Genomic DNA, 22,491 nt, shown 5'->3' on the forward strand with positions numbered 1-22,491 from the left:
TTGGGTGGCCGTAATGCTGAGTCCCCATCCCCTTGAGACAGACAAATATATTATCCATAATACTTTAGGAGTAATATGTCATCTTGTACACTTCTACATGGATGCTTTAGATTAGATTCCTGCATTGCAGGAAGGTTGAACTAGATTGACCCTTGCGATCCCTTCCAACTCTACAAATTCCAGGATTCTATACATACACAGTGCAGTTTTCTGGGATCCAAACAAGAATTCTTGTTATGATTCCCTGCCATGGTCATTAAGGAAATCACCCCCTGGAGCTAGCAGAAATAAGCTAATAGGGCTTTGTTCAAAATAAACCCTCTCAAAATTGCACCACAGTACAGCAGGGAACTCAGGGAACTTTGAAAATCCAGCACTGTATGTGATCTGAGGCTCAGTAAAAAGGAATGCTTTTTTTTTTTTTAACAGATTGCGAAGACCTTCAGAGAGAGAGAGAGAGATAAGGAAAGGGTCCTCGCTTCAAGGAGAAGAACACTTGTGCTTCCTGGCAGGCAGGCCCCGGGAATGTTACAGCATAGGTTATCTGCAGGAGATGAGAAGTCGCATTGCTTCTGGGCTGCTTTGTTCCTCATTCCGACGCCGCCTGCTTCCAGGACTAAAGGTTGCCCTTTGCTGAACCGGGCGCCTCTCCTGAACTTTGGACGCTACATCCAAGGCTGCCTTGCAAGAAGCGGGGCTTGTTCCGCATACCCCCCCCCAAAGTACTTAGTCATTTTCCCCCTCACACTATCTCCCTCCTAAACCCCGCGGGAGAGTTGCGAGGGGAAAGTTGAGAAGCTTGTGAAGAGGAGGCGGGGAGCCGGTTTCCTTCTGTTCTCAGCAGAAAAGTCGAAGAGGCGACTGACTCCCCCCCCCCCTTTCATATATCGTGTTCCTTCTCCTTCTCCTCCCTCATGACTCCATTTTCTCCCAACTTTCTGTCATCGGGATTGCTCCCCTCACAGAGGGCGCTTCCAGGGGACTCTGCCTGTGTAACGTTCTTCCCCCCTCACGTTTCCCGCGCTTTTCTTGCTAGGTGTATTCTATGCTCGACTTCTCACTGGGGCTCTTCCCCTCTGTCTTTCGAGGTAGCCCTCCCAGTAAGAGGAGAGATCCACCTCAGGACGCTCAGATCTTTGGAACAGATTCAAAGGCTGCCCTGCAAAACTCTTCGCAGCTCGACCATCAGAGACAAACTAGACTTTCTGGGCAAATGGTGACTGGCAACAGGACTGTGGCATACATACAGCAAGAGGCATCCATAAGCCACAGGGGCCTGCTTCACACACGCACCTGAATCCCTCAGTTTCTCTGCACTTTGTGACAGGCAGCTGAATGTGTGAATGGACACAACTGAGTATCACTGAATATATTATTACCATTTTATTTATATGCCACCCTTCCTCTTGACAGGGCAGGGAACCATGTGATAATAAGCACACCAGCTGTACCCAATAATTACAAGCAGCGCGGCTTTAAACATAACATTATACAGCAGCACAATAGCTGCTGTTAAAAACCAAGAAAAAAATCATCCCTAAAGCTCAAGTGAGCAAAAGTGTTTGTAGTTGACATCTGAAACTTAACAACCTCGGTGCCCCTTGTATTTCCTCAGTCAAGGTGCTGCCACCAAGAAGGTTGTGTCTTGAGTCACCACGCCATGGGTCATGCCCATTGGTAGGATTATGGAATATCTGTGATTGTCCATTCACATATAAGAACCACCACTGGATATTGTGAACAAGTAATATAGGAATAAACAGGTTGCCCCAAAATCAACTTCTGTAAGAGAAAGGTTGCATGATTTAGTTCCCGTTTTTCAAGTTTTTCATCTTTCTGCTAACGTTAGGCCTGAAGGGGGGAAAGTAAGGGAAGAACTGCAAGAAAAGTAGAACTACTAGTGTCGTCATGTCGTAATAGCATAACTGTCAACAGTAAAATAAGGATGCAGGATTTTCAACAGTCTTCCCTACCCCAGCCTCAAGAGAAAGCTTTCCTTCAGACTTCTGATGCACTCCCACATTAGTTTTTTAGGTAGAAGTATGTACCTAGGCAGTTGTTTTTAGGAAACAATTTGAATTTAGTTTAAACTACACAAAGCTCCTTTTTTCTGTACAATCAACTCCCCTCAGTAAATCAAAGTTCTAATTTCTTACTGGTCATCACTACAATCAGCTTGAATACATAACCAAATAATACCAGTGATATACAATTACTTAAATTTTGAGGGTTATTTGGTCATATATTTGGGTATTCAGTTTTCAGAATGATGTTTGGTGAATGAAAAGTTGGGCTGAAAAGCAGCTTGTGTGCTGCTTCTGGCTCTGTTTGATATGACTGAATAAAGAAGCCACTACTGATGTCCACAAAACTGCTTTCTGTTCTACTATGTGCCATGCTCTATAGTCAGAAGTCCCATATGCCATTATTTTATTATTTATCATGATAATTTATTAAATTTGTATACTGCCTTCCATCCAAAGATTAAAACATTAAAATACAAAATGAGAACAAAAACCAATCACACACACAGATTTCAAAGACCATAGAATGTTTAATCAGCCAAAGGCATGGTTATAGAAATACGTTTTCGCCTGGTGCCTAAAGATATGTAATGAAGGTGTCAGATGAGCCTTCCTGCTGAGAGCATTGCACAAATAGAGAACTACCACAGAAAAGGCAGCACACAAAGAAGGGCCTCAAATGATCATCACAGGATCTGTGTCAGTTCATGTGGGGAGAGGTGATCCTTGAGGTATTGCTATCCTGAACCATTTAAGGCTTTATAGTCAAAACTAGTACTTTGAATTGGGCCCGAAACTAAATGGCAGCCAGTGCAGTCGGGCCAGTATTGGTGTGATATGCTCAAACCGTTTTGCCCTGGTGATCAACCTGATCGGCGAATTCTGCACCAGCATAAGTTTCCATACTGTCTTCAGAGGCAGCTCCCTGTATAATGCAGTACAGTAATCCTCCCCCAGTAACGTGCTACTGAAAAACCTAACTTCTTCTCACCTACCCCCTCTTTCTTATATTAATTTGCCTTTATTTATATGTACCCTTTCTGATAATCATTTCCCACCCTCCACTTTGTTATAGGTCAGAGGTTACTCAGTTCTTGTAGCTAGCAAAGCAATATGAATGACGTTACCTGCCAGTCTTTGTTTTTCATCAGTCTGCCTGAGCTGCGAAAACTATGTGCCGTGAAGGTTACACTGAATTCTCAGTTCGCAGCAACAGAAATTAGAACAGCACAAAGGAAGATGTGCAGGTAAAGGAAATTTGTTTATTGTATTTTTTGCACCTTTGCTATCCTAATGAAGTTCATAGTGGACACATGGCGGAAGGGGGAATGATGATGCTGGGGGGAAAGCATGCATTGATGTTTTTACATATAGGTTGCTGACTTAGTCCCCCTCTAAAAATTGTAGCCTAGCCTCAGACCACGTAGACCTGTGCTTGCTGGCACATCAGGTCTTAAGAATGGGCCAGTAGAATTTACATATAGAACCGGGTATTGCATCCATACATATGAAATTGCATTTGCTGGGATTTTTGTTTTCTGCTAATTGATCAACTGTGCTTCACTTCCATGGGTAATATCTATGGTAAGATACATGGAATTAAAGAATATACATAGTTAATGGCCAGTTATTCTGAGGACACTTAGAGGACTGTAAAGCAACATCTTAAAGAATGTTGACTAAAAGAAAAAAATTGTAGAGTGCAGTGTACTTTGGGTTGTAGATTTAGTAGTATGGAATCGTGGAGGTTAGTGACAAGTTTTGAATGCTTTACCTAGGCAACTCTTGCATCTGCATCAAGATGTGCTTTCTTCACCTGTTCCTGGAACATTGAATCAAATTTCAGTGGTTATGACGGTCAGTAATAATATTTCTGGTAACTTATATATAAATTCAGAGTATAGATGGTCCAAGATCCCCTGGACAAGATATTGAGCACACTTATGTCTGAGCTTATGAAGTCAGGGTTTGCCAGGACAAGATTTCCCCAGGGAATAAACTGCCACTCCCCATCCAGGATCTGGAGAACTGAAACCGAGTTGCCAAGCAACAGTGAACTGGTGAAGCTGTACAAGCAGAAAAGTATAGAGGCTGGTTGCCCTGGCAATTGGAATGACATGGCTCTTCCCTAAAGACCCCAAAGTCTTATAGGACTCCAGGCAACCACAGAAAGCATGAGAGGCCTCCCATCTTTAATTTAAATGTTGATCATATGGCTGAGGAACAAACATTCTGGCTACAATGGTTGGTTAGGTTGGAGGCCAAGAATGAGGAGGAAAAACTGGGAGACATTCAGGCCTGGGAGTCTCAAATTTCAACAGCATTCTGTGTGATGCCAAAATTCAGCAAGCCACCCCCCCCTCACCTTTCATTCTAAATCATAGTTGCAACAACCCCGAGCTCTGCACCCAAAGTGACTGAACCAGTACCCCTGCCCATACGGGCCAGTCTTGACAGACTCTAGGGTTGTGCGCCCATCTCACTCAAGAGGCCGGGGGCCAGCGCTGTCCGGAGACACTTCCGGGTCACGTGGCCAGCGTGACAAGCTGCATCTGGCGAGCCAGAGCCGCACACGGAAACGCCGTTTACCTTCCCGCTAGTAAGCGGTCCCTATTTATCTACTTGCACCCGGGAGTGCTTTCGAACTGCTAGGTTGGCAGGCGCTGGGACCGAACAACGTAGCTCTCCCCTAAATCCGTAAATCTGTGACATTAACCCCCAATTCTTTCTATCTCATATTATACCGGAGAACAAGCCAGTGATGAGGCTCCTTAGCAGGGCTGCAAATGTACATGCTTACAAAGATAAAGATTATTAGCTGAATTCATGTGATTGATACCTTGATCTTAAGATTAGACTATTACTCTCCAGTCCATAGAAGCTTGTTATACAACTGTAGCATTTGACAGAGTTGCATTTATCAGCCACCCTCTGGAAAGGTCTTATCCTGAAGTCACAAAGGGACTAAACATAGTGTCTTCCCTTTTTCTCTTTCCCTTAAATACAAGAGTTTAGAAAGATTCTAAAGACAGACAACTGTCATGAACAAACCAAATAACATCGTTTCTTTGTGGTGATTTTTGTCATTTAGAGAAAATTTCAACATTTCTACATATGGGACCAATTGCATTTTTCTCAAAAAAAGTAAGATTATTTTCATTAAATGTATCCAAATGGTATCTATCTGTGATATATTTGTTTGTTTTGCTTATTTTAGATACTCTTCTATAAGTCAGGAAAATTTCAAGCTTATATAGAGAAAAACAGATCTATAGTAAGTAATAAAAATGTTTTTTCTAAGCCTGGTTACATTGTTTAGCAATTGCATATACTTATTTGATTTGTTTATTTGCTAAATGTATATACCTCCCATAAAACCTAGCTCTCTGAAAAGTTTGAAAACTTTTCTTTATAATGCCCAGTCCAGTGGCTGTTGGCAGTTTACCTAGGACTCTCTGTAGTAACAATAGTTGATTATATTTTAATCACCAGTTCAGTGCCTCACCAGTTCACCCAAGCTTGCTGTTTTGGCTGTATAAGAATCCACACTTGGATAATGAGTTTGCTATTAGTATAAATCAACAGAAAACTGTTTTTGTATGTTTCTGCCCCCTGACCTTCTATCTGTCAATACAGAACTAATTTTCAGTAGGAAAAGTGAAAAGAAAAAGGGCGAATTTCAGGAGTGAGCCGGTAGTAAATCACATGGTGAAAGCTGGAGCTATCTCTACTAGTAAAAACACAATTGACACAGAACTGTCAGACCTAGTGAGCACAGCAACCTTTCTCCAGCAGGTCTTGTCTCCATGAAGCAGTTGCTGATACTGAAGGTCCCTGCCTCCCTACAGCTGTCTAAGTCCCCTTTTCTCCAGGGTTTGTTTTCCAAGCAATTGGAGACTGTGACTTGTGCATCATCGCTCTTCCACCCTTTTCCTGCCTTTGGTTCAGGGAGACAAGAAGGAAGGGAGCTTGTTGCAGCAGCAAGAGGAGACACCCATGACACTTCACCAGCCTGACTCATCTCTGCCTCTTGGCCTCTCTCCTTCCACCTCCTGCTTCAGCTTCTGCCTCTGATTCAGAACTTCTCTCTGTTACACACTTTCCCAGCTCACTAAGGCCTGTTACCTCCTCAGCTTCCAACACCTCCCCTTCCCAGTCTTCTCCCTCTGACCACTCATCATTGTCCCACCACCTCTCTCTGGGCTCTGAGTCTTCTTCCCTTGGTGGTTCCCCAGCTGGTTTCTCCCACCGTTCCTCTCCAACCAGGAAAATTAAAAAACATGAAAACTTGTAGCTATTGAGGGACTGTACCTCAGTACAGAGCTTACTTTTTCACTTCATTTTTTAGCACAGATGTTATACAATTGTAATAATATACAACACTGCTACATTATGTTGAACCAAGAAAAATAACTTGTGTAATTTGCTGCACACTGGGAAGCTGTGTTGGCACTTTCCAAGGCAAAACTAGATATTTCAATCACATCACTGGGAACTGAATGATTGTTTTTTTGTTTAGTAGATAACAACTCAGATTGGAACCAACATTGTGGGAGATAAGATTTTACCCTTTGTCCCCACCATGGGTCACCTGCCCAGCTGTTATCTGCCCTAAGAGAGTGCCAATGGCAGGCTTCCCTCCCACAAATAACAGCTTCTCCCTCCCTGGTAGAGACAATCAAGATAAAAACCATGGCAGAGGCAGTGGGTTACATTCCTTCTCTCTGCACGCTGTGGTCCTGATCTATATCCTGCCCTTCAAACCATCTGTTTTACCAAACAGAAAACTATCCCACAACTGCCAATTGCAATTGTTAGTCATCCCATTTAGTTTGGCCCTTTGGTAAGGAAGAGCTGCGGCTAGACAGAGTGGAATGTACTTCACTGCATGGATCAATCAACTTCATATAGTGTCAGTATGCTCTATGAATAGCATATTTTGAAAGAGAAAGCATGTATTTTTTTATTGTTTTTTGGTTTATCACACTAGATGGCAATGCCAGAGAGAGTTGTTCCAGCTGTCTTTCAAACCTGCCTGTCCTATACACTTATAGCCAAACTTGCTCCTAATTGGAACCAAGCTGGTCATCTCTTGATACAAGGTATTTATTCTGAACCTTTGACAATCACAGTCCTATGCATATTCCTTCTGATCTGGGCAGTCACCTCCCCAGTACTAACTAGTTTGGGAGAGTTGAGAAAAAGGAATAAAGGTCCCATGGGACACTGACTGAATAGCACTGAGCTAAACTGCATAGCATGACTAGAACAAGAATTTTTGTTCATATTTCATCAGACCACACACTGCTTGTTACAAATGTTCACTACCGGAACTCCTGCCAAATGGTATTTAACATGACAGTTGTGCATTTACAGGTTCAAAGAAGATAAAGCACAACTCTGAGAAATAAAACATATTCACTTCCATATAAAATCCTATGTAAGAAAAGCCTAGACACGTTTGTCAGCTTGTTTGAATTGTCACAACTCCATTCGAGATACTGTGTTTTTCATTCAGTGGGGCTCAATTGCACAGTCTAGCCAGTGCCTGCCCCACTCCCTAGCCATGCCATAGCCTTTTGGTGGAACCAATGCCTGCACCAACTCCTTGTATGCTAAATAAAGATGGCCAGGAGACAGAGAAAAGGTAAGGATAGTTCCCACCCCCCAAAGGACCAGAGGAGGTGCTGAAGGTAATTAAAGAGTGAGATAAAAGGTTTTGTGACTGGTGCCCTCAGCCCTCTCTGAAAATAAAAGAATGTGACCCTTGATCCAAAAGGTTTGACAACCCCTGATTTATTAGACACTCTGGATCAGCAAATTCTGTCTAAAATTGGGATGTTGAGACATAGTACCTCCAGATCAAGTGTCTGTGGTTAGCTTGGGGAAAGCTAAATTATGGAACTCCTTGTCACAAGGAAAATGCTGTGACAAAGAATTTCCTAAAATGGATTAGATATCAGTGGGAAATGATATCCATCATTGCCAACGGATTATGTCAAACTCTGCTTCCATTGAGCACCATTTTCTTTCTGGCTTTGTCCCTGCACCACCATTCTGTGTCTTGTGGGTCTCAGTAACTTCTAGTCATCTCAAGTGGACTCTGGGGGTGAAATGTTTGAGAACCCAAGCTTCATACTGCATAAGGAATCTATTTTGAGACAGCCTTGGACGGGAGAAACCAGATCCTTTCCAAAATACTGATTTGTAAAGGCTTTATAAAGGCAGCAGGCATATTTGTTTTATAATATGTACCAATTCCATTTGTTAAGGGAAAGATTTTCTGTCACAAAGGGGAAAGCAAAATGCAGTTGGTAAGTACAATATTGATTGAAGAAAATATATGTTGCCCTCTCAGGACCTGAAATTATTTTGGTGATATGTGTACTCATGTCAGTGTGGTTGAAAAATAATGGAATCATTTGTGCATCAAATGCAGGTACAGAGGATCACCAGCTGAACCTCTACTATGTTTGCTTTGTTGGAATCTGATGAAGATATCTTTTGGTGGAATGCTATGTCAGGCTGTTACAAATGTTCACACTGCACAAGCATATCAGCTTGCCAGATGGAACAATCCCTCTCCTCTCCCACCACACACCGGGGGTTCTCTCGACACAACACCCCAAGCCAATTTTGAAGGGCCGAGGAGGGGAGAAAGCCCCATTGGGCACACTGAAGGCCTTGCTGATGGGTTTTATTAGATGAATCCTATCATGTATCTTCAAAAGCCTGGTACATCAGTCATCATGAAGGCAGATTATGCATATACTTGACCGCACATAACGTGTGCATGAAGGGCAGTTGTCAACATGCAGTGATGATAAAGGTAAAGGTACCCCTGTCCGTACGGGCCAGTCTTGACAGACTCTAGGGTTGTGCGCCCATCTCACTTAAGAGGCCGAGGGCCAGCGCTGTCCGGAGACACTTCCGGGTCACGTGGCCAGCGTGACAATGCTGCATCTGGCGAGCCAGCGCAGCACACGGAAACGCCGTTTACCTTCCCGCCAGTAAGCGGTCCCTATTTATCTACTTGCACCCGGGGGTGCTTTCGAACTGCTAGGTTGGCAGGCGCTGGGACCGAGCAACGGGAGCGCACCCCGCCGCGGGGATTCGAACCGCCGACCTTTCGATCAGCAAGCCCTAGGCGCTGAGGCTTTTACCCACAGCGCCACCCGCGTCCCTTGCAGTGATGATAGGAATGCCTATATTATGTCACTCCCCAACACAAGGCACAAGTACACTACCAGAAAAAACCTAGAGTGCTCCTCCACTGCTACTAATTCTGTCACCTTTAGGAGATCAACAATTCATGTCTGGAACCATAAGCACTATGGTTTTCCTCAAGCAAGGGTTCAAATTCCCTTATAACTCAAATTCCCTTGTAGCTGTTGCAAACAACCCTTTTGCCAGGAAAAGTGCTAGGGCTACACAGAGAAGGCGGGATGGCTATTTTCTGTGTGCTTAAGCTCTTGGATTTGCCAGTTTCCTATAGTGTACATTGTTGGTTGGAAACTTTGTTTAAAATTAAGCACAATGGTTTTGCCTATATGTAAAGGTAAAGGGACCCCTGACCATTTGGTCCAGTCGTGGCCGACTCTGGGGTTGCGGCGCTCATCTCGCTTTATTGGCCAAGGGAGCTGGCGTACAGCTTCTGGGTCATGTGGCCAGCATGACTAAGCCGCCGACCTTCTGATCAGCAAGTCGTAGGCTCTGTGGTTTAACCCACAGCCCCACCCACGTCCCCTTGCCTATATGTACATGTGGTGAAAAGACATAATTATCTGAATATTACAAATTTTATTTTAGTTATGGACATCAATGTATCAGAGACTCAGCTCTGCATTAGTGTCGAAGTTTTCACAGTACGTCTGCCACCACCTGAGGTACAGGAGTAAATCAATGTTTTCTACTTGCATTTTAACTAGGCCTGCAAGTCTGCATCCTATTGGGGGTTTATTTATTATTCATGGCACTTTCCCCTTCCTTACCCTACACCTTCTCCAAATCTGCTCCAGAGGGTTGGGGAATCTGCAGAACAGATTTAGTGAGTGTGCAGGATGGGGAGTCCCATTCTGCAAAGAGAAATATTTGTACTGGTGAGATTGTTGCTTAGTGCTGTGTTGGTTATAAGCCAATGTACTCATGAAGTTTTGATTTCATAATAAGTAGATGAATGCCGTATAGGTTTTTATGGTACCTTAATTATTTTAATGCATAATACTTACTTGCCGTATATGTTTGCAGATACTTTGAAAAATTACTTTATTGATTTTTTTTCTATTCTCAGCTTGAAGAATTTAATATTTCAGCAAACATCTTAAAGAAATTTGACAGTGATAATAATGCTATCATTCAAAAATACTCTATTTTAAGTAACTGGTGCTATGTTTTGCCAAGGTATGTTTTTATATTTCAACAAGAAATGCTAATGAGATGAACAACACATCTCCTGCAATTTGTATTAGTAATTATGACTAGTTTGGAAATTGATTACTCAAGGAGAAAAAACATTTCATGACCAATGTCGACTTTTCATAAGTGTTCATACAAATTCAATTGGCATATTCATTATTTTTTTAAAAAAGGAATTTTTCAAAGTCTATATTTTTATTTTTATTGCATACTATTTTTAATCTTTACACATTTCCATAGGAAAATTTATTCTATCTGTTTTCCCTGTATCAAACTGTAAGTGATATCTGCAGATAAATTTGCGTTACCAGCTTTTTCTGTATGAGAGACTGTCGAAAATGTCACAGCTTTGTAGCAGATAAAATTTTACTGTTAAATTATAAACAAAGAGTGACAGTTCAGTTTCTGATCTACTTCCTGTAAAACAGGCAAATTGTTTCACTAGCCAAGTTAAGTTACAATGCTGTAAATCACTCACTGGTGTGGGTGGACTGTAGGATCATCCAGCACAATTCATATGTGTCATGAAAGTAACTATGTTTTCTATCTCATTATATGGCATGGAATTATTATTTTTTAGTTTTCTTTCCTTACTTCTGCACAGCATGAAAATGGGTCAGATCATAAGCATTAGCCACATAATTCCACCCGATACTCCATTCCAGTCATATAGTGATTTGCAGCTGCACTGGGAAAATCTGGTAAGTGAATGCAAATACATAATTTGTTCAATGTTGACTATTTTATATAGCAAGTTCTTAACCTCCTTGTATTTATGTATATATATTTTCTTCAGTATGGCTATATTCTTCCGGAGGATCCTGGGATTTATTGCAACGTTTACTTCAAACTGATAGGGGAGCAACTCTTCACATATCTTTTATAAACTTTATATTTATGTATTAATTTGTTTCTCTTTTTTGGCACCTACCTAAGATTATGGGCCAAACCTGCTATACACAAAGTTTCATAAAATAATCAAGCTCAGTAGTTAAAATTATCAAGTAGTTCCATAGTAAATGAAAATGACATAACTTAAGCCCTTTTAAAGTCTCTGATTTTAGTGAGAACATAAAAGGCTATTTCCCATTCAGCATTTGTTAAGTGCAAATAATAGTTATCACCACTCTGAATACACATAATTTCATCTTCTTTGAGTTATAAATCATTTTTTAAATGATCACATAAACACACAATCAAAATTCTACACCAAAAAGCTAAATCCTGTGACCTAAATTCTGTACAAATTTAGATATATATTTTTCTTGTTTTGAATCATTTATCCTGATTTTTATCTTCATTGGGAGGGAGAAGGAGGTATGAAGGACATTGAAGTATTATCCCGACTATTAGAACATTTTACCCAGCTTCTGATATTTCAGCAGGCAGAATCTATATAGTTGTAAAAACATGCTTGAAAAAAGCATAATGGCCCAAAATTTATTTTTTAAAGTAAGTAAAGGGTGGGTTTTTCAGAAACAGAATTCTTTATGCTGCACTGTAATGTTCTATGTAGAATCGCAGCAGCTGCAGAGCACTGCATGAACTAGAACCACTATTCTTTAGATAACTGAAATACATATGAACATAACTTATTTTGTTTTGTTAAATCTTGATTCAAATTGTCTTCACTTTATTTGTGCTCCATTTCAGTTTTAAGTTGAATCAGCACAGATGCATCAGTTGCTACCACAGATGCATCAATTACATCAATTGTTATGGAAGTTTAAATGGTCATTGTCAACAGTTATGTGTTTGCCCTTTTGCAGTCTGCACACACTTTTCAGCGCCAGTGGTGCTAACTGCCAAATGATCCCATTCTTCACAATTCTTGCTAAGGTGCAGATATAGGTAAAGGTAAAGGTACCCCTGCCCGTACGGGCCAGTCTTGACAGACTCTAGGGTTGTGCGCCCATCTCACTCAAAAGGCCGGGAGCCAGCACTGTCCGGAGACACTTCCAGGTCACGTGGCCAGCGAGTCATCGCTGCTCTGGCGAGCCAGAGCCGCACACGGAAACGCCGTTTACCTTCCCGCTAGTAAGCGGTCCCTATTTATCTACTTGCACCCGGGAGTGCTTTCGAACTGCTAGGTTGGCAGGCGCTGGGACCGAGCAACGGGAGCGCACCCCGCCATGGGGATTCAAACTGCCGACCTTTCGATCGGCAAGCCCTAGGCGCTGAGGCTTTTACCCACAGCACCACCCGCGTCCCCAAGGTGCAGATATAGCATGGCCTTAATCAAGGAAAATTTCCCAGTGAAAGCCTTGTTGCAATAAACAGGAGCTGGAAAGGGGCACTTGTGTGCTGCTTCCATTCATTTCAGTAGACCTTGTGCAGGAGATTGTACCCCCTGTCTTTATCATACACATTGCACAAGGAATGAAGCAACAACTTCTCTATGTATATTTCTCAAACAATTTCTTTCAGTCCTTAACACCAACTCAGATATCCTTTCAGTTGCATACGAAGTCAGCCAGTGCAGTACTTTCCTAGAGTAGATTTAGAAGGTGTTCTAAGTGCTTTTGCTGCTGATCTGAAGACTGTCATTCCACACATTTGTGGGCTTCCTGTTAAAATGATAAGTAAAGCATTATATGCCACCAAAGATCTTACCCAATCATCTGTACAGGTAAAGGCTATTTAAATATTCCTGTTGAAATTCCTGGATGTATTGTTAATGGATCTTGGGAATAGTTTTAGAAACTTTGGAAGACAGCTACTGTACTTTGGTTTTTGCCATTGTGGCACATAGAAGCCACCTCTTTCTGCTCTTATAACAGTGGGATAATATATGAAGTGGCTGAAGTAAGAGGGTGAAGAACTAAAGCAGACACAGCAGTCACGTGGAAACCAAAGCAGCCCACATAATTTTTACTGTGACAACCAGAGATGTGATGGTTGCTCTTGTTGCTGGCATGATAACTGCAAATAGTTATGTGCCTAAAATGATTCCAGGTCTTCCTAGTTAGGATCTCTGATTATTATGAGCAGTTTTCCACTGATTTGTGGGAAAACTAGTAAGAACTTCAGAAACTAGTAATAACTTCAGAAACTAATCATTGTGCTATTTATATGGCACCCTCCCCCAACATGACAGGGCACCCAGCAGTCTTAAACTATGTAGTTTATTTGTTTTGATGCCTTGCATGCTTGCTTGTTTTTTTACTTCATCCGCATGATGTTCTCATTCAAGTAGCAGCCTGCACTTCCCGTCCCAAGTAATTCAGATTTTCCACAAAAATTGTTGTATACAAAACCTGTTAATGGTACATAAAGTATTTCAAATTACTCTGTGGTTTCTCGGTTTTTAGAAAGTTAGCTCCAAACCAGCCAATCTCACTGGAAAAAGGAACTGCAAGGTAACTTTGACTCAAGTACCGGTAATTCCAAAAAAAGGCATGCTCAGTTCTTCAGCATGTGCTATAGAAAATAGCCACAAGATGGAGCTTAAAGCCAACCAACCGAAAACAGATATTTTTACTAATCTCAGTTTACTAGCAGAAGACAAGAACATTGAGGCGCCAGGGAGAAAAGTGTATAGTAGGAAACAAGAAAAAACTTCAGAAGAATCTGCAGGAATGCTAAACTCAAAAGTATCTTTTAAAACGTCAAATAATACTTTAAGAAATTATTCTACCAGAATCATACCCATCTTTAAAGGAAAGCTGTTGCAGATGGATAAGCAGACCACAAAGGCCACCCATGAAAAGAAAAGGCAGAATGCTTCTAAAGTAATGAACACAGCTGCTAAATTGGCTGTATTCAAGCCTAGTACAGATCAAGTTAACAAATTGTTACGTGATGCATCATTAAAAAATATTACAAACGGAAGTGCTCTTCGGATACAGACTGGAAAAGCCAATGTTAAGTCTAGTAAACTTGCATTAAAAGAGAAAAATGAGAATTATGGACACTTGGCAAATTATGCTTTAGCTAATGGAGGAGTTTTAGACAGGGATTCAAGTAAATTCAAATCCATAAGACTAAATTCCTCTTTGAAATCACCTAGTGACCTTGCAGTGCATCATGTATCAGTTGTCCACCAGCATCTGAATACACCTTCAAATTTCAGAACAAGCCAGAATACCTTGACCACCGAGTCAAAGAAATCCCATCCCTGCATGTCTCACTCAGATGTGGATGAGGGAAATCCCAGAATATTTCACAATCAAATACAAAGCTCAGCTGAAGAAGAGAAAATGAATGCTTACAGTTTATGCAGCTCAGTACACAGTAGGGCCAAACAAGGAGATCACAAAGAATCACTAGGAATATCCCAGCAAGATACCATTAAGACTTCTAGTCATCATCTGCAGGGCAACTGCCTACAGGTATACCAAGTAATAAAGGTATTTAATCCATTTCAGCATAGGAGTTTCCTCATCCTGCTGATTCATACAAAGACAGCATAGAAAGAAGGGGGGTTATTTTGTGTCAAATTTCAGGTATATGTCTTAGGTATTGATTGTGCCACCCCTGCTTAGCCAGCAGTTTCTTACAAATACCTTCTCTTAAAAGAGAATTAAATGTATTACAAAACGTGCATGTATATTAAATGGCATGATCAGACTTTTAGTGGAGTTCTGTAAAATTCAAAACCTTTTTATACTCAGGGCTAGCACTGAACATGTAAACTGCTTTCTTTCCAGTTTTCTTCTCATTCCTTTTATTTATTTTAACAAAATTTATATACACCACTTTGTAGTAAAACTTGGAGTGGTTTACAAGAAATATGATAAGAGCAGTTAAAAACAAGTAAAAAGAATTAAAATTAACAGTAAAAAAGATTAAAAGTTTTCCACAGAATGTACTGTAATGATAAGACACATCACACTATACGTATTTTTTAAAGTTCCATTTCCAAGGACATTTGTAACCATGTATGATTGTAAATTAATGGCGGAATAATGTTTTTGTTTTTTTTAAGATACCTAAGACAAACAAGTCATCCCATTGCAAAGATACAAACTCAATTCAGATTTTGTCAAAGATGGAAACACACTTGGCATCTGCATCAAACAGAAGTGGAAAAAGACAGCAGTTAAAGGTTTAGTAATAGCATTTATAGGCATTTTAGTGCAAGAACAAGGAGAGGGAAATTTGCCATATTGACTCATACATAAAACAGATAATGGAAAGCACCACATTAAAAACAAGGTCTTATTCAGAAATGTTTATAGGAGGTTTTTGTGTTTTGTTTTGTTTTTTAGCAAATTAATTTATTCTAGACTATCATTCATACTTCCCAGTCCCATATTCTGATTCTCCTTTACGTGGTAATTTTGACTGAAATATTTGCTTGTTTATAGTAAAACCTTTCAATTCCATGGCCTAAAACAATGTGGCTGGTTTTGATTTTAAGTTAATCAAAACGTTTAGAATGATATCTTAGATATTTTGCAAGTCACATGTAGTATGCTCATTACTTCAACATTTCAGCATAAAAATATGTAATAGGTAGGAATGACATTTGTTAGGGTAGCTCTTGGCTGAATGCAACTCAGTTCAAAGTATTTTGATTTTCTTAATTGTAAATGTAATTTGCTTTAATGCTTTAACATGTTGGCAGGAAAAACAAGTGAGTTACTCAAAGCCAAAGAAACTAAGAACCAGTAACCTATCAAACTAGAATAAGTATTTAGAGATGAAAGAAAGAAAAAACTGGTATGTAAGCACTAAATTGTACTTTCTTTTATTATAACCCTTCCAATGATCATAGGTATTGATGAAATAAATATCACATAAGGTTTTTTTATTTGCTACTAGATTTCTACTTTATATGGTGCTTCTCAGCTATTTTGCACTTCTTACCACAAACCAAGAATTGTATTTCCTTGTTTTCAAGCATTTCTAGTACTTTTCTTTTGTTAGAGTGCAAAGACCCATCTCTACGCAGATGTGCAAATAAATCTAATATGACAAAAGCCCAGAAATACAAAAAAGCCCCCTGTGCAGCCCATGAATTTACCTTCTTTCCACTGGAAAGTTCATGGTCAGAGGTTCGGGGTGGGAGGCAGGGAGGGATCTGGGTTGCTTACACAAAGCCATGGGCAGGATATTCAAAATGGCAATGTTACACAAAATGCAAAACAAAAGTAGACACATGTGTGGTCCTTGTAAAACAATATGTGTTCGTTATAAGGAAAATATAGATATACAAAAGGAGAATTCCTGGGTGTCAAGATCCACGGTTGGGGCAACTATTCTTTGGTGAGAGAACCCCAGCAGAAGTTTAAAATCACAAAATATGCAGCAAAGTAAAACATGGAAATATAAGCTATTAGACCTTTCAAATATGACTTTCTGAGTTCCTTCCAAAGTTCCCATCTTCCTCTAGCTTAGAAAAAGACCCCACGTTCAGTAAGTTTAAAAATGGTTTACTTACAAATTCTCTAAAAATCAGTTTTATGTGCATTTCCATGCATCAGCCAGAAAACAAAGGCAGTAAAACTTGCATTAGTTACAGTGGTGAAATTATTGGCATAGGAACACAAAAATGGTTTGTAAGAGCCATGTAGTCTGAGTTGCAGCAACCAGCTCAACACCTCTTCACAATTTGAGCTTCTCAGGTAGACTGAAGGGGAACAAAAGTTTTGATTACCCTCCTCCCAATGTAAGGAGGAGTGGCCTAGCTAAACCTGACAGGAGAGCTTACTCTATGGCATTAATCACTTCATGTTTTAATTAGATTTATGTGAGGCTGGTTATCCCACAATATGTGGGAACAGCAACCAAACCAGAGGGCTAGAGTATGGTGCAGATGAGCCCTCTCACCCTCAGAGGCTCATGAGCTATATTGGAATTGGGTTACCTGTGCTTTAACTCCTAAACTCTCTTTGCTTTTTGTAAGCTGCAGTTTTTGTGTATGTATTATGCAATGTGAAGCATTGTATGGCTATGTGAGAATATGTTTAGAAATAGTGTTGGCTTAGGGGTAGTACAAAACACACAAAACATTCTTGGCACTGCCTAATTAGTTGTTATTTTGATTGTTTTACTCAACTTTTGAAGATTTTTTTCTCTTTGCCACCATATCTTTATGATAGTTCTAAATTGCAAAGAGCATGACAACATAGTTATATTATGTATTTTATTTTTCCACAGCTGTGAAAGCAAGGCCATGTGATTGTATAAAAAAAAATCAAATTGCAAAAGACTTTGTTCAGAAGATGTGGAATAGTCAACCTAGTTGATTTTTACCTGTTTTAAAACTTCCATTAATAAGGTTTGTTTCATCTGAAAAAGTGTTGTTGTTTTTTTAAAAAAAAAGTTGTCTGCATTGTGATATTCTTTCCTTTTGTATCACATGTAAGTCCCATATGTGTCTAATTTTGATTGTATAAATGCATTTTCTCATGTATACGTTGCTTTTAATTACACAGAGCCAGTGTAACATTGCATATTAAGGCTCATTCTCATTAAATAAATAAATTTAAAAGACAGCTTTCATCGTTGTTATAAATGGTCAGGATTCAAACTCCACTATGTATCTGAATGCATATGGGGAGGTGGCAGTGTCTCACACCTCTCAGAATACTGCTTTGGACCCCCAACCTTAAGAGGAGATGACATTTCAGGGGGTTTGAAAAGCTCTCCTGTGTGAGTGGAAGCCCAGTACTGTATATATTTCTGTACTGTATATTTCTGTCTGTACTGTAGTTACAGACGGGTGATACTGACTGAAAGAGAGTAGGGGCTCTGTGCTGCCACCTGCTGCTTATGGAATCAAATGTTTATAGACGGACTGAAATGTCTCCTGGAGTCCTTCTCATCACCAAGTGGTGATCCTTCATTTGTTAATTCAGTCAGAGTTCTTAGCCTGATTTGAAGCATTTAACTTATTGAACAACTTAATCTTCATTCCAGCCAAAGTTCATTCCAAGTATAGCTATATACATGCATATGCTATACTTTTTTAAAAAATAGAATATGTGAAAAGAGTAAAACATTGTTTTAAGGCAAACAGTTCACAATGGCTAGTAACTTTGGGGTCATACTTCGCTGCCAAATTACAAAGTGCTGATGTATGAAGTATTTTCATTTTGTATCTTGGGTTCCCATGTCATAATCTATCACAGAAAGACCCATTTACGCTTATGTGAAGAGGCTGCCAAAATTTAATTGGCTTTAATTGTCTACTGTAATTAAGTACTGAATATTCCACTAATTAAACAATTGTCTTCTGTTTTAAAAGGATTGGAACCCTGTCTTGTGAACTTTCAATTTAGTGGGCAAAAGGAAGGTGGCACAATGCCTTAATAAATCAGAAGTTGGCACAACTTCTGATTTGGCTGTAATATAACCAAAAAGCACACTGAATGTTTTAACAAAATCTGACCCACTATTTAAAAACATTAATGTAAAGAACTCAATTGAATCATACAAGAATATTAATATGAGACAGGATGCAGACATGATTAGTAGTGCCATCCTTACCTGCTAAAAAGCATCAAGCTACATGTTAATCTGTGTTAGAATCTTAGGTTTAGGATCTCCACATCTATGTCTGTATTTTTAAAAAGTAGCTATGGGCACCTCAATCTGGTCTAGTTTGCATGGGTATTGACCCTTACCCCCAATCCATTTTTCTACTGAACTGTCTCACATGCTGCTATTTGCCTCCCAAGTGGCTGCAAGCACAAACGGTAGCCTTGGATATGAGTTTCAGTAGGAAAATAGCAAGGGGAAAATATGAACTCCCACCCCCTACTATATTGTGGTTGCAGTCAGATAAGGGGGCAGGGCAACTGCTCTTTTTTTTTTTTTTTGTAAAGAAAATACTGTGGGGACTCTCAAGCATGGGATTCAAGCATGCCTTTAATATAGTTCAACCCTTACCCACATTGAATGCAGTGGGGCTTCCAAGTAAACACACAATACCTATGGGTCCATAGTTTCATAAATGATCAGTATAAGAGAGCTGTGCAGGATCAAGCCACAGGCCTATATTGTCTTCTTTCCCAGAGTGGTCAACCAGATGTCTATAGGGCTAGAAACTAAACATTAAGACAATAGTTCCCTCCCACCATTGTTCCCCAACTACTGGTATTGAGGCTGTGCACACACGACAGTTTAAAGTGTATATGAGGCATCATCTGCATGCGTGTTTTTCACATTGTCCGCACAATGCCCTCATTTAGTTCAGATTTCCCCCAATATGTGGGCAACAAAGTGAGGAAAAAACAACTTTAAATTGCATGTTACCCACCTGTAGATGTACTGAAGTGCATTGTGTGAGCAGGGTTTTCTTACAGAAGTACCAATGTTTTGCTGGGTACATTCTGTACTTCTATTAGCAAGGCAGTCCTCAGTGGGCTGATGGAATAGACTTGCTAGATTGTATCCAACACTAGTCATCCTCAAAGCAGACCCACTGAAAGTTCATCATGTCCATTAATAAGGTCCATTTATTTCAATAGGTCTACTCAGTGTAGAACTTAATTGGATACAACCTGTGGAGTCTATGCAACTGAAGCAACCATTTTATGTTACAAATACTCAACTGACAGTCAATAGCATTCACGCAGAATGATAGAGATATGAATCTCATCTGTGATTTCTTCTCCCTGTCTCGTTTCACACATAACGTCAAACTTCTTGGTCTATCTGAACTGTAAACTTTTCAGGGCTGAGGCCTGCTCTGTAATAATATTGTCAGTGGCAAGCTTTCTCCTGGATTTAGTTGTATCATCATCATCAGGAGTTCATCTTCCTAAGTGTCAGGTTTGTCGAATAACCTATTTCAGATTTCCCCAACCTGGTGTCCTTCAGATGTTTTAGTTACAACTCCTTCAACCATTAGCCATGCCTGGGACTGTTGGGAGTTGTAGTCCAAAATATCTGGAGAGCATCAAATTGGGGAAGGCTGACCTACAAAAAACAGATTTATACCAAGGAATTAGAGTAAAACTTTGTAACTCCAATGCAGTTGTTAATCTGCTCCACTATAGATAATCAACCAGAAATTTAAAGTCATGCCACTTGAACAAACTGACCTTTCTCATTTAGCAATTCTGCACTAGTCTTTGTAAAAAGGTATTTCCTGGAAGCTATAATTCATATCCAAATATGCAAGTTATTCGGTAGGGGAAGCTTAATGTAGGCTAATGGCAACATTTGACTTTTCTTTTTATTAAGCCACAGAGCTGCTTGAGGACACGTGTTGTCCTTTCTGCCAGATACACACCTTGTTTTGCCCTATCGATTAAACTTCATCTGATTGAATTTTGGGTTTATAGGACTAATGAGATAGTCAGCCTCCAAGGGGTTTTAAAATAAGAAAGAGGAGCAATAAACTTCAGAGTCTACAGGTTTGTTTTTAAAAAATGCAAGTCAATGCATTGCAATAATGGGAAATGTGTGGCTCATTACATGTGGGCATCTCTCCAAGCTATGCCAAATGAAACACATTTGTCTCCATTAATCCTAGAGCTGCAGACCTAACAGTAGCATTATTTCAAAACTCTATCTAAAAAAAGAAAAATTCCAAAAGCATTGTTGATTTGGGGTATTCACTAACTGCACTCAAGATGATTAACCAATATATAATTACACCCCAATCTTTCCCTCTTGTCATTAGCAATGACATTAAACCTGGGGAGGGGTGTTATTTCCCATAAGTCTTTTTAACAAGGCAACATTTTCATTCCCTAATCCACAACATCTATGTGAAGATTCTCAACATGGCAACAAAGACTATCATCTACCATCTGTAACTAGGAAAGCTTGGGAAATGATTTTGCTCTTACCTTCTCCTATGTTTGGGTACCTCTATTAGAGAGCTGATTGTGCTGATCTTTTTAATATGCCATGATTACAAAGCTTATCGTGTCCTGGAAAACCTTATAGGTATAATTTAGGATGTTTCTTTCTCTCTCTCTCTCTCTCTCTCTCTCTCTCTCTCTCTCTCTCTCGTGTTTGTGTGTGTTACACAGGGCTCTTCCAGTGACTGATCTATCAGAATACTCACTGCCCTAGCCCCATCTAAGTTTTTTATTTCTCCTAAGTCTTGAACAGCCAACTGCCTGATACAGGACTTGAACAAGCAAAGGATGTCCAGATTCCTTCTTATATCTAAGCTCTTAAAATTACAGATGCTCTGGACTTGCAGGGTCATGAAATGGTGTACCCTTCCAATCTCCCTTGCTCTGTTGAAGTGTGGTATAACACACATAGACATTTAACTCATTGAATCAGCAGGCAGGGTTATCATCTGAAGATGCTACCATGTATTTTTAAGGCATAGAAATGTTCGCTGTGGTAACATAAGTGGGCTTAGCTTTAATCAATGGACCAAAATTGTAACTTTGAGAAAATGTCGATAACTTCAGGTGTAACAACTCCTAAATTCCTCATGTCTTGAAAGAAGCTTTAGCAACTGAACAGGTCTGAGTACCTAGTGTAGATACTATTACAATGATCAGTAACGTCAGTCTCACACTGCTCAAAGAAATTCTAAAGTAAATCCTATTTCATTCTGAGTAACAGAAAGGCAAATTTGTTTGCACTGAAATGCAGTTTAACAAAGACATTTGCATATATTTATATAAATTCTGCAGACACATCCTACATATTAATTTACAAAGTGGTTTGATTATCTCCTATTACTTGTGAGGCCCAACATTGAATGACTTCTGTGGAATTCTCATGAATATTCTAGCTGTTGGTGGGAAGGAGTCTGTCATGGAATATTGGAAAGCTATGCAGCTACTGTCAGAGAAAAGGAATCTCAACAAGACTGTGGCAAAAATTCACACAAAAGCTGGGAACAAGAGTGACTGTGCTGTTGTAAGGACACTGAAGGTCAAAACAGAATAGCAAAAGGGGAGCAGAAAAGTGTAGGACTAAAATTTAATGCCCTGCTTTATCTAAACTTAAATATAATCTAAACAAAACAGTTAATGGTGACATGTTTCTCATCTCAAAATGACATTTTACAACAGGAACCACACCAGTCCAGGGTGTGTCCAGGGAAAACACAGTTGAAATATTTTCCAGCAAGTATAGTAGTATAGTGTTAGTGGAATGCAAAAAAGAAAGAAAGATATGTACA

At 39.8% G+C, this 22,491-nt stretch overlaps 1 protein-coding gene across 3 annotated transcripts; it reads left to right on the forward strand.

Annotated features, from left to right (window-relative positions):
• Nucleotides 1-450: 450 nt before the first annotated feature.
• On the forward strand, nt 451-17,694 carry C8H18orf63 (chromosome 8 C18orf63 homolog). 3 transcript variants are annotated; one of them, XM_028737463.2, is made up of 15 exons: nt 451-622; nt 3,100-3,271; nt 3,803-3,881; nt 5,242-5,298; nt 7,015-7,126; nt 8,297-8,338; nt 9,834-9,910; nt 10,315-10,424; nt 11,044-11,140; nt 11,236-11,312; nt 12,885-13,068; nt 13,751-14,788; nt 15,367-15,486; nt 16,009-16,103; nt 17,544-17,694. In XM_028737463.2, exons 2-14 carry the CDS (start codon nt 3,138-3,140, stop codon nt 16,066-16,068), a joined length of 2,187 nt encoding a protein of 728 aa, XP_028593296.2. In that variant the 5' UTR covers nt 451-622; nt 3,100-3,137; the 3' UTR covers nt 16,069-16,103; nt 17,544-17,694. The 3 variants fall into 3 exon arrangements, with proteins under 3 accessions (XP_028593296.2, XP_028593294.2, XP_028593299.2); XM_028737461.2 differs by lacking the exon at nt 451-622 and having other exon boundaries at nt 2,989-3,271; XM_028737466.2 differs by lacking the exon at nt 451-622 and having other exon boundaries at nt 2,989-3,271; nt 13,751-14,770.
• The last annotated feature ends 4,797 nt before the right edge of the window (nt 17,695-22,491 follow it).

The sequence above is a fragment of the Podarcis muralis genome, chromosome 8 (genome assembly GCF_964188315.1).
Source record: "Podarcis muralis chromosome 8, rPodMur119.hap1.1, whole genome shotgun sequence".
Lineage (NCBI taxonomy): Eukaryota > Metazoa > Chordata > Lepidosauria > Squamata > Lacertidae > Podarcis > Podarcis muralis.